The 14,869-nt window shown below is 43.6% G+C and overlaps 1 protein-coding gene across 8 annotated transcripts in view; it reads right to left on the bottom strand.

Moving 5' to 3' along the window:
• The window catches only part of MBNL2 (muscleblind like splicing regulator 2), a 147,439-nt gene that overhangs the window by 12,948 nt on the left and 119,622 nt on the right, over positions 1 to 14,869 (bottom strand). For 2 of the 8 annotated variants that reach the window (XM_037057571.1, XM_037057575.1), the window contains 2 exons: positions 13,889 to 13,924; positions 12,134 to 12,228 (listed from right to left, as the gene is read on the bottom strand). The exons of 2 other annotated variants lie outside the window; for them this stretch is intronic. In XM_037057571.1, the coding sequence (XP_036913466.1) occupies positions 12,134 to 12,228; positions 13,889 to 13,924 (131 nt within the window). The remainder of the gene's footprint in view (positions 1 to 12,133; positions 12,229 to 13,888; positions 13,925 to 14,869) is intronic. 4 more of the 8 variants (XM_037057570.1, XM_037057574.1, XM_037057573.1 and 1 more) reach the window with 2 other exon arrangements.

The following is a 14,869-nucleotide window of genomic DNA, read 5'->3' as shown; positions in this document are numbered from 1 at the left end:
TGCGTCTGCACTCAGCGACCTGCTTCGTGAAAATGGAATGCTTACAGGAGAACATGGAAGCAATTAAGAATTTTTAATGTGAAAAGAATAGTTTTATACTGTGGAGTTGATAAAACAACTTAACTACAGCGAGACAGCCTTCTTTGCAATCTCAATCCTCTTTTTGGAGGCAAAATAGGCATAGCATAAAATTTGCCATTTTAACCATTTTTAAGTGAACAGTTCACTCCCACGGTTGCACAACCATTACCACTCTCCATTTGCAGAACTTCCCATCATTCCAATCTGTAACTCCATAACCACTAAACAGTGACTTTCCATTCCCCTTTCTTGCCAATAGCTAATTCCTTCTCCCCGCCCACCCCCCTTCTCCTGCCTTTCTTTGCATCCTTCCCGGGTTTTGGCTTCTGAATGGGACCCCTGGCTCTTCCTGTGTGCTCACCTGAATTGCCGTTGAATTCCTTAGCATGCTCTATAGTTTAGCTCTACGGTTTCACTCACAGCTAAACAAACTCTCTAGTTGCTCCTTGCACAGAGAGCTGCCTGGTCCAGGCTGCGCAACGCAACACATTCATTCTCAACTAGCGATGTTTCATTAACCTGAGCTTAATAGGTAAGGCTCTGTGGAAAGAGTGGGAAAAAATAGTCCCTCAATTTTTAAGTTATTGTTGTTTAAGAAATGAAAGTTTTGGATGAGAGGACTCCTCTCTTGGTGGACTCTTTTCTGCCTGAAGTCATTGGACAGTTTACTCCCCAAGGACGGTGCCCTCGTCCACTGCCCTCCCTAGCTCTTGTTTCCTGGACTGAAACTTTAATTTCGCTGTTGGTCTCATCAACCAACAATATTTTCAGACTGTTTCTGATATTACATTCAGATGTTAAAGGTTCTATTAGAACTTTCTTCTTCAATTGTTAAAACTTCTACAATTTGTAGTTACGACTCAGTAGTTAGAAGTTTTTAAGGAAACCATATAAAGAGATTAGTCCCAACCCTGCACTAGACATAATAATCTCTGATTCAAATATGTGGATGCATAAGAGCATAGGATTTGGAACCAGACAAATCTTACTTCTCACACTGTGTAGCCACGTCCTACTTTTTTGATCTTAAGTAAATTACGTTTTCAGATTTTCTCTCCTCTGGAAAATGGGTAAGACACTTCACAGTGTTTTGCTGAGTACTGAATGAAAGAATGTATATGAAGTCTCTGATGGGTAATAGCAGTTTTTGATGGGTGTTGGTTTCCTTTCCTTAGTCTATTTAAGATTCACAATCTTAAATAAAATTTGGTTTCAACTTCTATTTAAATAGGTATTCAACTAGTAATAGTGTACATTTAAATATCATACAATCTGGATGGAACTCCATCTATGTTGGCAATAAACTTGATTTTTGATTAGACAAAGATTTTTTAAAATGTCAAGTACATTGACTTCTGTTTCTGTATATGTATATCCTGATCTGTCACCAACAGCTTAATACAGGCAGAATTTCTCTATTTATTTATGAAAGTCCCAACTGCTATTCATATTAATCATTTCAAACTACGATCTTTTATATAAAAACATTACCAGCCAGTAGCATATGATGGTCAATGTCAAGGAGGAGACGGATAACATCTCCTGAGAGGCGGGACACCCCATTCTTTAAAACTGGACCCAATTCAAAGCCAGCTTCTGGGCCTAACAGATGTGGTACCATGGGTAAATGATTCTCGGTGTTCCTCATCTGCATCACAGGAATTACACACTGTCCCTAACTCATGAGTTGCTGTGACTGGATAATGCAGTTAACGAAAGCCTGGTGGGAGCAAGCACGTGATGCTACTGTTACCATATGGTAATATTTCATCGCACCTATTTCAATTTCCTAGGCTAAGCCACCAAACATGAATGTTCTGACAAGGGGTAGCAATTAGTAATAACCCTTGGGTCACTGTGCTTCGAGCAAACCACTCTTTATGGACACTCTGCACACCCAGTCTTGTTTAATAAACAACCACGCTTCCATTTTTAAGCCTTCACCTCTTTTCACATAGCAGAAAGAATGAGGGAACTTATGAGTTGAATTTTTTTTTAAAAAAAGCAACTCTTAAACACCTTTTTCCAAGGCAAAGGAACACAAGGGGGGTTTCTTCTCATCCTTTACACACTCCTTAGATTTCCCTATTTTAGCTTTCCTTGCTCAAGGCCACCACTATATGTTGCAGGAGTCAGGGAAGAGCAAAGAAAAGAAGATGGATAACTGGAATTGATTTAAGCAATTCCTTTTCTCCTAAATCCTCATAACTAAAGTGGTTCTCTGGCCCTTTCAAATATTTCAGTATAACAATGACAAATATTGAAGGAATGACTAATGGAAGGACCATAAAATCATTACTGGAAAAAGTATTTGGAGAACAAGAAGAAATCAAGTTTAGCATCCCGGGGTCTCTTTTTGATTCTTCAAAAATCTTTCTAAATTCTGAGGAGGAAACAAGCGATCGATTGTTCAGAAAAATGGACAGTTGCATATTCATGATGAATTGTGGTTAGACGGTGGAAGGAAGACTAAGCATGCCATTAGGAGATGAGTCTTTACCTCTTATTCACTTGTACGTCACCTTGAGAGAATCATTTAACCATTCCAGGCCCTTCTTCTCATTGTAAAATGAAAGGTTAGGAGCTTGGGAGAAAGTTCTCAATGTGGTTTTGCCACTTAATAGATGATCTCGGGCAAGTTCCTCAGCTCCTCGAAATTGCAGTTTTCTCATCTACACGTATATGCTGGGGATACGAACAGTCCCTTACAGAGCTGTTTTGGATTTTAGCAAGATAGCTCATGTAATAGGCTCAGCACAATGTCCTGGGCAAGTGCTTACACAGAAGAGCTCTCGAGTTACCTCTAGATTCCTATAGCACTCTGGGCCCCGTGGATGGCCCTTTAAGGCCCTTGCTCAGGAAGGCCGTGCGGAGCAAGGGGAAGAGCCCTACGCTGGGCAGCACACAGATCATTGGGGCTAGTCTTGGTTCTCTTACTGTGTATGCGATTTGCGTAAGCAACCTTGCTGATCTGGGCTCCTGTCCCAATTTAGAACGTAACCTGCACCGTCATTTTCCTTTGTGTGGGTGTGTCTGTTATTGTCGAAATGCGGCACGAATGTGGTAAATTTGCCCTAGGACTTATGTGCTTCACAACTTTGTTGTAGTTGATTCGGGTCTTGGGTCACACCAACAAGGCCTGATATAATTGTGACTATGGGGAATTGGGTGACATTTCACAATGACTAGCTTAACGATGCTCCTTCCAGAAATGCGTTTGTGGTGCAGAGGGAAGAGGGCCTGTATTTGATTACGGGAAGCTCACCAACAGGAACTCTGTGATCTTTGAAAACTCTAGAGCAAGTGGAGTGATCGTAAGGACGAGGTAATTGGATCACCTAAAGTAAAACAGACCCAAACTCTAGCCTATTTTACCTACTGCTGGAGGATGATGGATTCTAAATGCTAAAAAAGCTATAGCTTTTTTCATAAACCAGTGTCAGAAGATACCAGTCAACCAACTGTCCTCCACAGTCAGATAAAAGTGAAGCTGTGTCGACATGAACCACCCTTTTTCTGTAGGTCACCGGGAGACCTGCCTTGCAGACGGCTGATGTGGCGGGGGAGGAGCCAGTGAAATCCAGAGACACCCAGAGCCTGGAGAAGAGCCACTGCGAGAGCTACGGATCCGAACGCCTCCCTGAATCTCCCCGATTCTCAGTCGTTCATCCTTCCCTTGTTTCTCTTTTCTCTCCCAGTTTCAACACTCATCAATGAAGTGGCTTCCTCACCAGTTACTTTGCACAGAGTCAGTACACCCCAGTTTCTGGTTCCCCACTCACTTCCCGCGGATCAGTGTTTCTAAGCCTCTCATTTAACATTTCTGTCCTGCTCTCGTCCTGCCATTCAAGGCTCTCCATAACCTCATCTCTCCTCGCCTCCTCCACTGGATTTTCCAGTGCTGCCCCCATGCATCCTCCCCTTCACCCTCCCACTCACTGCAGTGTGGCCTGGAACATGTCACGTCGCCCATGGGAGCTGGAGTGCCCCTTCTTTACAGCTGATGTATTAATAGCTGTCCCATCAGCCTCTGTTGTGGGAACGTCTGAGACGGATCCTGCTGCTCCTGCCTGAACCTCACATGCTATTGGGGAACAGTGGGCTAAGTGAGAAGCATCACCTTCAGGGTCAGATAGGCTTGAAGTCAAGTGCAGGCTTGACTATGGATTCGAGCTGTGGCCAAATCTGAGTCTTGATTTGGTCATGTGTACAAGATGAAGAACAGGACCCACCTGATGGGGTTACATGTGAGCATGTCAAGCGTAATGCTGTGCGTTTATAACCTCAGCGCCCCTTTTCCCTTCCCCTAACCCCAGGTTCACCCCTTAACTTTCCCACACTACTCAGGAACAACCTCACCTGTTCATTGCCTGTCTAATTCCTTCATACCCGTCAAGACTTACCCCCCAACGTCAGGCACAAGGCCCTGCTGTGGGCCTTACTTCCCAGGTAGTAATGTTTGAGCACGTGCTTATTGCATTGTGCAACATTACCGAATTTCTTCACTCTCTTTGACTAGACAGGGGACTCCTAGGTATCTTTAGCACCTCCCCTCACTGGTGACTTCTGGAATGATCAGCGGACTCAGGCCTCAGAAGCCACTGCTCAGAGGGAACGCACAGGAGGGGCTGAGAGGCCGGACCGAATGCCACTTTGTCTTTGACACGTGGCGGCTGTCCTACTGGGTGCGGTGGGAGGGACAGCCAGGTTAGCTCACGGGGAAGCAGCACAGCTCTCTCATCTACATCACTCACTCGGGAAGACCGGCAGCTCCCCAAACACGCAAAGTGCGAGGAGGCGGGCGGTTGTGGCAGCGCGGGGGGAGGTAAACGCCCTCTGTTCGGGCAACTTTTATCGAAATGAGACCCCTTTCGCCTTTCAGCTCTTGGCAGTGGGTCTGAACTCCTGCCTTGCAGCTGGTCTTTCCTTACAAGGTGAGAGCTGGAAATAAACACACATGTAGAATGAACTGTGTATGCCTTCTGCTCAAAAGAGGAGCCCTCAAATTGGAAAAACGGAGCACGATGTTATCATCGTAACAAAAGTCAAAATACTGTGGGGAACATGACTTTTCAGTCTAAAAAGATTCCCCCAAAGTCCATCAAAATGGGAAAGAGGATGGGATTTGACGTGTACGAAGTAGGACAATCCGCCAGGAGGTCAAGTGCTACAGAGGAACCCTTGACCTCTTGTCTTCCACCGCAGAGAACTGGAACCGATCGCAGGTCTTCGGGTGCCATACACAAAAGTATTCCACCCCAGTTTCTCACCCCGGGGTGTACATTATTCACGGGAAATGAAAATGTACCGGATTCTGACACTTATATAACTCAGCCTTTCTTAGAGGAAGTCTGCAAATACATTTATTCATTAAACCTCTTGGTAGTCCTGCAAGGCAAGGCAGCGACTTGCCTCTATGTGGCTCTTGCAGAATCCAGTCCACCTAGACAGAGGAGCCCGCCCACCTCCCTTCCCAAACCAGTGTGACCGCACTAGCAAGCCGGGACTCCAATGGCCTAGCTGCCTTGTGCCCTGGAATTTAGACTAAAATTGCCAGAAGCTTTAACTAATAGCATAGACTGCATGGAGCTACTGTAATTTTTACAGTTTTGTTTTGTTTTTTTACTTGGACAGGTACAGCGGGCTCCAGTCTCCTCCTCTCTTTCTCCCTGACCTCCCCCTTCTACCCACGCACACTCACTCCCTGTGACCTCCGTCCACAAAATGTTCCACGTGGCACTGCTGCCTCACCGAAGCCAGGAGGCCCATCACTGAAGTGGGACCCCGCCCACCGTGAGACTGTCAGCAGACAGCTACAGGCCGCTGAACAACAGTCTCCGTGCCACGCAGAGATGGGTGTCTCAGTCTGAGTCCCGTTCTGAAGGGTCTGATTCTGCCACCTGCCACCTCCGTCTTTCGGAGCATAACACACCTGGGGCCCAGCTGCTGTCTATAATCTGCCCCCTGGAACCAGCAAACCGCAAGAAAGGAGTCTCCTCACAGTCGGACCATCCCTGGAAGCCAGCCGCTCTCCTGTGGGTCTCAGGAGAGGTACCCGACAGGACTCACGGAGCCTGGTTTTCCTGCGAAGGCACTGGCTCTGAGCGGTCAAGTGGCGGGGAATGTTAAACGCTGCCTACGCTCATCTGAATATAGTCCCAGCAGATGGCCTTGAATAATAGACGTTTCACACAACTCTTCGAGATGAGCGTTTGAGTTAAACCTGACCTTGCCTTTCTAGATATCTTGGTTGGTATAGGACAACTTATAAATCTAAGACTCTGTATACAAATGGCTTCGAAGTTGTATTCACATTTATATGTGAGGATAAGTAGAATTTCATGATTTGCTTTTCTCTTTCCTCTTTAGTAATTTGCAGCAGGCCAGCCAAAATACAATATATACATCTAGTTACATGTACTTATTTCACATTTCTGATAAGATATCATCAAAACTGATTATCTATATCAGGTAGCATGTCTGGGAAGTCAGATTTTCTTACTTATCAAATATTCCAGTAAATAAAGGATTGTGTGCATATGATATATTAATAACAAATTTTCAGCCCTAGCCAGGTGGGTCAGTTGGTTCGAATGTCATCCTGTGCACCAAAAGGTTGTGGGTTTGATCCCCAGTCAGGACACGTACAGGTGCTATTTCTCTCTCACATCAATTTTTTCCTCTCTTTCTCTCCTTCCCTCTCCCTCAAAACCAATAAACATGTCCTCTGGTGATTAGAAAAGACCCAATAATTTTTCAATAAGCTCTTCCTAAGGCCAACTTTCTCCTGAATGAATTTAATCTTTGGGAGAGGGTTCAGAAGATGTGACTTTGAGGTCATAACTTTAAAGATGAATTACCCCTTTTTGAAAATGCGACGGTTGCTTAATGTATGGCTGGAACTATAGTTTGATGTCACCAGTTTTAAAGGTAGTGAGGGTACTGAGGGAATGCTGCATAAAAAATATAAAATCCTAACATCCAACAAGTAAGAATTTTCTTCATCACAGGGACTCTTGACCCAGAATGAATGAGACAGTTGCACTCACTGCCCACACAGCTCTCACTGCGGAAACAGGGGTGATGTGTATTTACACCAAATCTGAAGGGACTCTCTCTCTGTCTTTGAGCTTCTGTGGCTCTGCAGGTGTATTTAGGGAGGAAGTGGGAAGCTGCACCCTTGGAGCAAGCCCCCCTCCCCCCCCCCCCGGAGGCATGTGACTACCACCCAACCGCTGTTCTTGGAGGCATTCACTTCAGATCCTACACAGGTGACTTCCTGCGGTGAACCTTCCACGTCCACCCGGATTTCTTTGTCTGCCATGAGGCATTGTTTGGGCCTGTTTTGCCACAGTATGAAATAGCTATGTTTCTCTTTGGCTAAAAGTAACGCCCCCGATGTCACTGCAAGGGCAGGGACAAGCAGGCCACTTGCCGGCTGCCACTGTCCCAGTTTAGGCTGTGGGTCAAACGTCCCGCCAGTGGCCTCAGCAGACTCTCCCACCTGGAACACAGCTGCTCACTCTTTCTAGACTTTTGTCTTGTTTGAAAACTCCCCAGGGGACAAACAAGGGCCGCAGTCCCCTCACGTGGCATTTAAGACCCTGCACAATCTGCACCAAGCCGTGGTTGTGGCCACTCCTGCCAACAGAAGCTCAGACCAACCTATTGCTAGTTCGTCTCCGCTAAACTTCATACTTTCCCACCTTCGTACATTTGCGCTTGTCATTCTTTCTCTCTAGTGCTGATGCTTTAAGGAATGTGCAGATAAAGTCCTTGGCAAATTCAGCAGAGGGAGAAAAGTACGTCATTCTGCGGGGGGTCAGGGAAAGACCCAGAGTATAAAGTGTATTTTAATTGGGCCTTTGAGGATGTGATTAGGTAAACTGAATAATCTCTGTGCATAAATGAAAAAAAGACTAGGACTTAAAATATATTTACTTAGAAATTATTCTCCCCTTTAGAAATAGAATGCAGTTTTGAAATAAAAAATACTAAAGCAATGATAGCATTACTGTAATAATTCACGTTGTAGGGATTCAAATCTGCACTCTCATCTTATTCAATAAAATTTCTCATAGTATGAAAAACTACTAGGTAATCCAGACACTAAGCTGTTTCCTGTGACCTCCTTTAGTGTGCGCTCTGCAACGAAATTTGTTTCCAAACCGGCATCTATAGACACATCCATTCTGACCATCTGTGAGAAGGCTTACACTGGCTGATTTATAAGGCATTCTCATTTTCAATTCTGATTTTGCTCGTTACCAAGCTCTTTGTGCAATGACTGGCAGAAGCTAGAAGTCTAGGACAGCAGTTCACAAAATAGACCCATGAACTTGGTTTCACGGAGATAAATGACTAATCCTGTTTTACTTTGTATATATTGGACTTTTTACTTAACTTACTTGCATAGAAATTAGTCACAATTTTCAGTCTACTCACTGGCTATAGTGTTACACAGGCTATGATCACGTGGTTATATATGATAATGAACATGTGTCTGCTATAGGGTGTGTAAACAGGACCTGGCTATTCCAGAACCAACCTGCAGCTGTGTGCACATTCAGTTCATCTCCCTGCTTAGGATTCATCTCTGTTTGAGCTGCATTAGCAAGAGAGTTTGCTGCTTTTGGGTCTCATTCAAAAGAGAGTTACGTCTGTGGAAGAAGTGATTTTTGTGCATTTGTAATTATAGAGAAAGGCAGTGTGGTGGTTAAGGTCAAGGCCTCTGGACTCAAACCGCCAGGGATTAAATTCCAGCAAGACCATTTGTTGGCTGTTTCTCTTTGCCTAAGGCAGTAAAACTGTTTCAGTTTTACCGTGTATAAAATGGGGATGATGATAACCATACTTAAAAGACTGTTGTAAGAACTGAGTGTATCTATGCATACGAAGCATGTATGCTCTCTCATATAACAGAAAATACATATGCCATGTAATATGTAATATATGGGAGAGAAAACATTTAGAAGAGCATCTGGTACATAAGCAGTTTGTAAATAATAATCATATTAGATATAATTTATATAAGAAAGGCCCAAAGACCTTAACTGAAAGAGGAAATAGTTGTTTGGAAATGTGTTTATTGTCTTTTTGTTTACACATCCACTCCCAGAGCTAAATAACCAAAAAAGTATTTTATATCTCCCACAAGTATTTGGGTTTTGTTTCCACGTAATTTAAAACTTTCACAGCTGACATTCTGATTAAGCTCCGAGGATCCAGTTGACGGATCTGTTGCCTGTTGGTCTCGGCTCAGTGGGGGGTTACCACGTAAAGAAAGACTGAGTTGGGAGATCTGTCTTGGGATGTGTTGGTCTATTTTCTTCCTTCTGTGAATGGCTTGTATCTAATTACAGATACCTATGAGATTTGAACTATTGGAACTGACAGCCTGAATGGATCAAATGAACTTGGAAAGTGTCAAAATCCTCCACACTCTGCGTCAAAGACAGCTCTCCCAGGGGAGCAAAAGCAGGCAGGACGCCTGTCATTGACTGACCTCTGAACTCCTTGGTCTACCTTGATGATCTCTTACTCCTGTCCCGTGTAACAACAGCCAAGGAAATCGGGTTCTGGAGTCTTAGAGCTGGGAGGGGTTTCCAGGAGTCTATTCTGGTCTTCCTCTCACGGAGGAGGAAACTGAGATTCATGACATTCAGATGACAGAATTCACATGAATACAGTTCCCCTAGGGCTTAAGGGGTGAGATCTTGAGCGGATGAGCTTGTCATTTGACATTCACCCACAGTCTCCCAGCTCTGGATTCACTGGCACTGAAAAGACTTTCCAAGATCTTCGGTAGCTGCCTGGCACTTAGAACTTGTTGAACGTACACAGAGGATATCACACCTGAGCGTTTATGTGAACTTCTAGTTCTGATTCTGTGGTTTTCCTGTGTGAGCAAATCTTCATCAAGAGCTGCTAAAGGTTTTCCCGTCAAAGTGCAATCCAGGAACTGCCCCAGTCAACACCTAGAAACCCAGAATCTCAGATTCTCGAATCTACCGTCAAGTGTTCTTTTACTTATACTGCTTTGGATTTCACTGAAGTTAAACTTGTTAGTTTCTCCACCAATTACACTCTGCCATAAGATGATACATTTTAGCTTCTGAGTAGTTCGTATTTTCTACTCCTGCCTCACCACACACATATATAAACATGTATGTAGATAAGTTCTGTCTACCAAAGGAACAAAAAAATCACTTGGCTGGAAATATACTTATGATACACGATTAAGTATTTATCATAATAAAATAATGTTTCCTAAAATAACGCATGATCGAGTATTTATCATAATAAACTCATTTTCCCTAAAACTCATACTTATTTCTTTAACTTGACTTCCTTTGCATTCCTAGAAAAGATCTCTCTGTATCAGAAGTACTTAACCTGCCATATAATATAGGCAAAATTCCACTGCGACCGGTACCACTCCATTATACTCCAAACTTGTTTTCTTATGAAGGGACTAAATTCTGTTAAAAACTGCAAAAACAAGGCAGGACTAACATACAAAAGAAACAGATACCCGGTTTTCCGATTAGGAGTGAGCAAGTGAAAAGGGGTGCTCTGAACCGAATAATGGAAGGGCGCACTCTCTCCTTTCCTTCTCCCATCCCACCATTAAAAAAAATTCCCCCTAAGAAACTTATCTGCTGCTCTTTGTGAGCTCTGTTTTGAAGCTGAGTTCGTCCAGAGGTAAGTCAGCATTTGTGAGGACGGAAGTAAAGACAGGGAGGGCTGAGAACCGTTTGCATCCGCCTGGGAGCCCAGGGGCCTCAGCTCCGCCCCTCATTCTCTCCCGCACATCACCATCCGGAGGACTCAGAGAGGGGTGTCCTGGGGTTTCATTTTTATTCCCTCACTCAAGAGCCTTCACACCTATCTTCTTAGTGACAACCCGTAACACTGGAATTGTTACTCACTTGAGCATGGAAAAGAGTGTGAATAAGCTCCCCCCCACCTTCAGAAAGCAGTTAGTTTCACATCCGACAGGTGCACCCTGACACAAGTGTTTCCAGTTGTTCTCATTAGCTGGGACCTCCCCTCCAGACTGTTCCTAGATCTCTTTTAGTCTTTTGTCAGGACCTTGATGTTATCTAAAACAAACAAGCAAACACACACACACACACACACAAACAAAAAAGATCCCCAAACTAGGCTAAAAACAAAACCAAAATCGCTCTTCTCCGCAGGGCGGGCATGCACGGTACTGTGTTTTTCTAGGCCAGGGGAGAATTACTGCTGACTCATCCTCATCTCCAAACCGGGGAGCACACCTTTGCAAATTGGTGGCTGGGGTTAGGATTAAAGTCCACCTGCGACCACAGAGTGGCAACTAGCCCACCGTCCCCCTTGGAGGAACAGTACATCCACGGTCTTATTGGCACATGCATTAAACCAGCAGAGTTAAACATCCCTAAACATTACATCCAGCCTTTGGGAACTCAGTGCCTAGGTATTCTTCTTCCGGTACGATTTGGCTCTCCCGCCAGAATCGGAACAGATGGCAGAGTGGGATCCAAGTGGGTTTGGGAGCATGCCCAACCAAGGTGGAATGTTAACATGACTCACTCAGACCTCAAATTTGGTGCTAAGGAAAAAGGGGAGACTCTGCTAAGAGGAGAACACATATTTTTTTTTCCTCCACAACACATGGATAGGGTCTGAATGAACTCAAACGAAATTAGCCAGTTTTTAAACTCCCGCAGGAGAGCTTTTGTGATTTCTCTGTGGCAATTCACAAACCACTGGATACCCAACGCTGTGCTAAAAGGAATGTAAGCCTGTCAGGTTAATTACACAATATTAGGTACAAAAACAAACAGTGCAACACAAAACATAGCTACATCATTATTTGCAGTAAATGTTAACTCTAAATAAGTGCAACCTGTCCACAAATGCTTGCTATAAACTAATTAAAAAAAATAAAATTTGATGGATAAACATGAAAAAAAAATTCTCACCGAGAATTTTTTTTTTTTTTAAATATCAGCACTCATTTAGAGTTTGGGATTTGTGAAAGAAAGCTTTAAAAGGAGCAAACCTGATTGGCTGTGGCTGTTGCTGCGAAGGGGACACTTGTTGCAGGAGTTGTTGCTGCAGAGACAGTGGCTGACGTAGCGCTGTGCATCATGGGTACTTTCAGGAGGGGAACCATGGGAGCAATGAACAGGAGGGTGTAGCATTATGGTAATAGAAGTGGTATTTTGGCATGGTGAATATCAGAGCGGCAAGCCATCATGGGTTAAACCAGCAGATGGCATGCAATCACAATGCAAAGCAAGGAAGCATGGGAGAGAAATAAAAAAGGGAAAATAGCTTATTACAAGTACAATTAAAGGAAGTTTTAAAACATAATCAGTGATTCCCAGAAAGGCCAAAGCAGATGACTTTGGTTGATGTATTTACAAACATTTCACTTCCAGCAACAGATCATTCCCAATTCACAGTCTATAGTGCCTGGAGTAACGGTCATTTCTAAAACCGTGAAGTGCTATGTCCAGTTAAGCAAGAGTACATCATATTCACTGTGAGTCACACTTCTAACATTTCAGAGCTTCAATNATATCAGAGCGGCAAGCCATCATGGGTTAAACCAGCAGATGGCATGCAATCACAATGCAAAGCAAGGAAGCATGGGAGAGAAATAAAAAAGGGAAAATAGCTTATTACAAGTACAATTAAAGGAAGTTTTAAAACATAATCAGTGATTCCCAGAAAGGCCAAAGCAGATGACTTTGGTTGATGTATTTACAAACATTTCACTTCCAGCAATAGATCATTCCCAATTCACAGTCTATAGTGCCTGGAGTAACGGTCATTTCTAAAACCGTGAAGTGCTGTGTCCAGTTAAGCAAGAGTACATCATATTCACTGTGAGTCACGCTTCTAACATTTCAGAGCTTCAATACGGGGGCATAATTTAGGATAGGATTTTTTCTTCTGAATTTATTGTGGTTAAGTCGAGGTTTTTTTGTTTTTTTTTTTGTCAATTTGGGGTTGCTTGTCTGAACTGACATTCCTGGGGATGGTGGTTTATTTGAGTCCATCATTGTGGACTGAAAATCATAGCCTTGATGTAAATTCTAGCACAGTTACGGTGAAATAGCCAGATAAATTTTGCCAATGCTTTTCTTTACTCTGAATGGAGCTAATTCGTATGTCCTAAAGACAGGCTTTCGTACCAAGGCATAAGGACCTGTGGGGCTAACTACACGCTGGCCGAGGTTAGTACCTAAGGGGATGCTGCAGAACAAGTAATCATTGCAAATAAATCAATGCAAAATTAAAAAGAATGATAAGCGAGGCAGGTCAGATATTTGTTTTCAAAATACATCCATTTATAATTTTTCAAAAATAAATACTTCTGGGAAACTCTGATAATTCTAACACACAGCAAAGAGGAGATAAAGGCACACCACTATGAAACTTTAAAAACATTGACTGATGAAATTAGCCTGCCTCTCTGATAAAGTAAGCTCTTTTTCTTCTGCTAAAACATTATCGACTCTAAAGAGAAACCAAATACAGATAACTTAAAAAAAGCAGACTCGTGCCTGTGGTTTTATGTTTCGTAGCGGCTGTTCTAGCACCCTGGTTGTCCTAGCCATGCTAAAATGGTCATTTTCTTAAATATACAAGTCCATGGAACAAACCTCTATGTTAGCCCTAAAGCCAAATAAGCCTTCCGATCTACCATTTCCTGGAGCATTTCTACCATCTCTGAACTAAATTTCAAGCAAGTGAAGGTACCGTACATAATATATAAGACAAATAAAAAAAAAAGGTTGAAACCTACCAATACTGGTAGCGGGTGTCATGCACAAAACTGACCCTGCAGGTCATGCAATGGCAGGTGGGAAAAAAGTGAACAAAGGGAAAGAAACAGGTTAGCGGTTTAGAGTTAACATTCAAGGTGAGATTGAAGCACAACCAGAAATAAGGAGGGTTAGTTAACACAGTCTTTGAGGGTCATTCCCAGTTTCAGTCCTGGCACGAGTAGGTCTGACTTATTTCAGGCCAATATCATTCAAAAGTCACTCCTCGGACTGCTTTTCCAGTTTCTATTTAGACACAGGGGCGTGATCCTAGTAAGCGTGACCTGTGCTCATGCAGCAGGGTCCTCCCTCGAAGACCTCAAGGTACTTTCCAGACATTATCAAGTTAATCCTCCAAGGTAGGAAGTGGGTATTTTACAGATGAAAAATCTGAGGCGTGGTAATTGCTCCAAGGTCATGTGTGCGGTGCGTCAAGGGTAAGGCTAGAAATAGAGTTCTATTCCTAAATCCAGGTCAGGTTTTGTGTTCGCCGAATTACACCAACCTCATTGCATTGCAGCTTGCTTGTTTGGTGATAAAAGGTTTTGTGTTGATAGCAATATGATAGCGAAAACAGTAATTAAGACTCTGGATCCTCCAAAGCAGGTGGATTCTACAATACTGCTGGAAAGCCCTGCAATGCAGGAAGACGGAGGTTCCAGGGACAGAATGACCTGGATGCATCTGTGATCTACTTGCTGCTCCCAGACGCATCACAAGGAAGGAGTGATCCCCAGCAGTAAAATCTAGACACTGTGGAGGGAAAACAGCCCAGAACTGAGGCTGGCCGAGGACCAGGGTTGGGGTTGTTGTCACAGCTTGCTATGAGGTGATCCCTGAGGGGGACCTTGGGCAAAATCCCTAGGAAATCTGAAGCTGATGTCTAAGCAGGTAAGTGGCAGGAGGCGAGGGAGGATTTTAGCCCTTCCTGTGGGTGGTCTTATTACTGTCCTCAAATCAGA

Source organism: Sturnira hondurensis, unplaced genomic scaffold (genome assembly GCF_014824575.4).
Source record: "Sturnira hondurensis isolate 20B ecotype Veracruz unplaced genomic scaffold, ASM1482457v3 Scaffold0009719, whole genome shotgun sequence".
NCBI lineage: Eukaryota > Metazoa > Chordata > Mammalia > Chiroptera > Phyllostomidae > Sturnira > Sturnira hondurensis.
The sequence above is the reverse complement of the archived record's forward strand: the minus strand, read 5'-3'. Positions and strand labels throughout refer to the sequence as shown.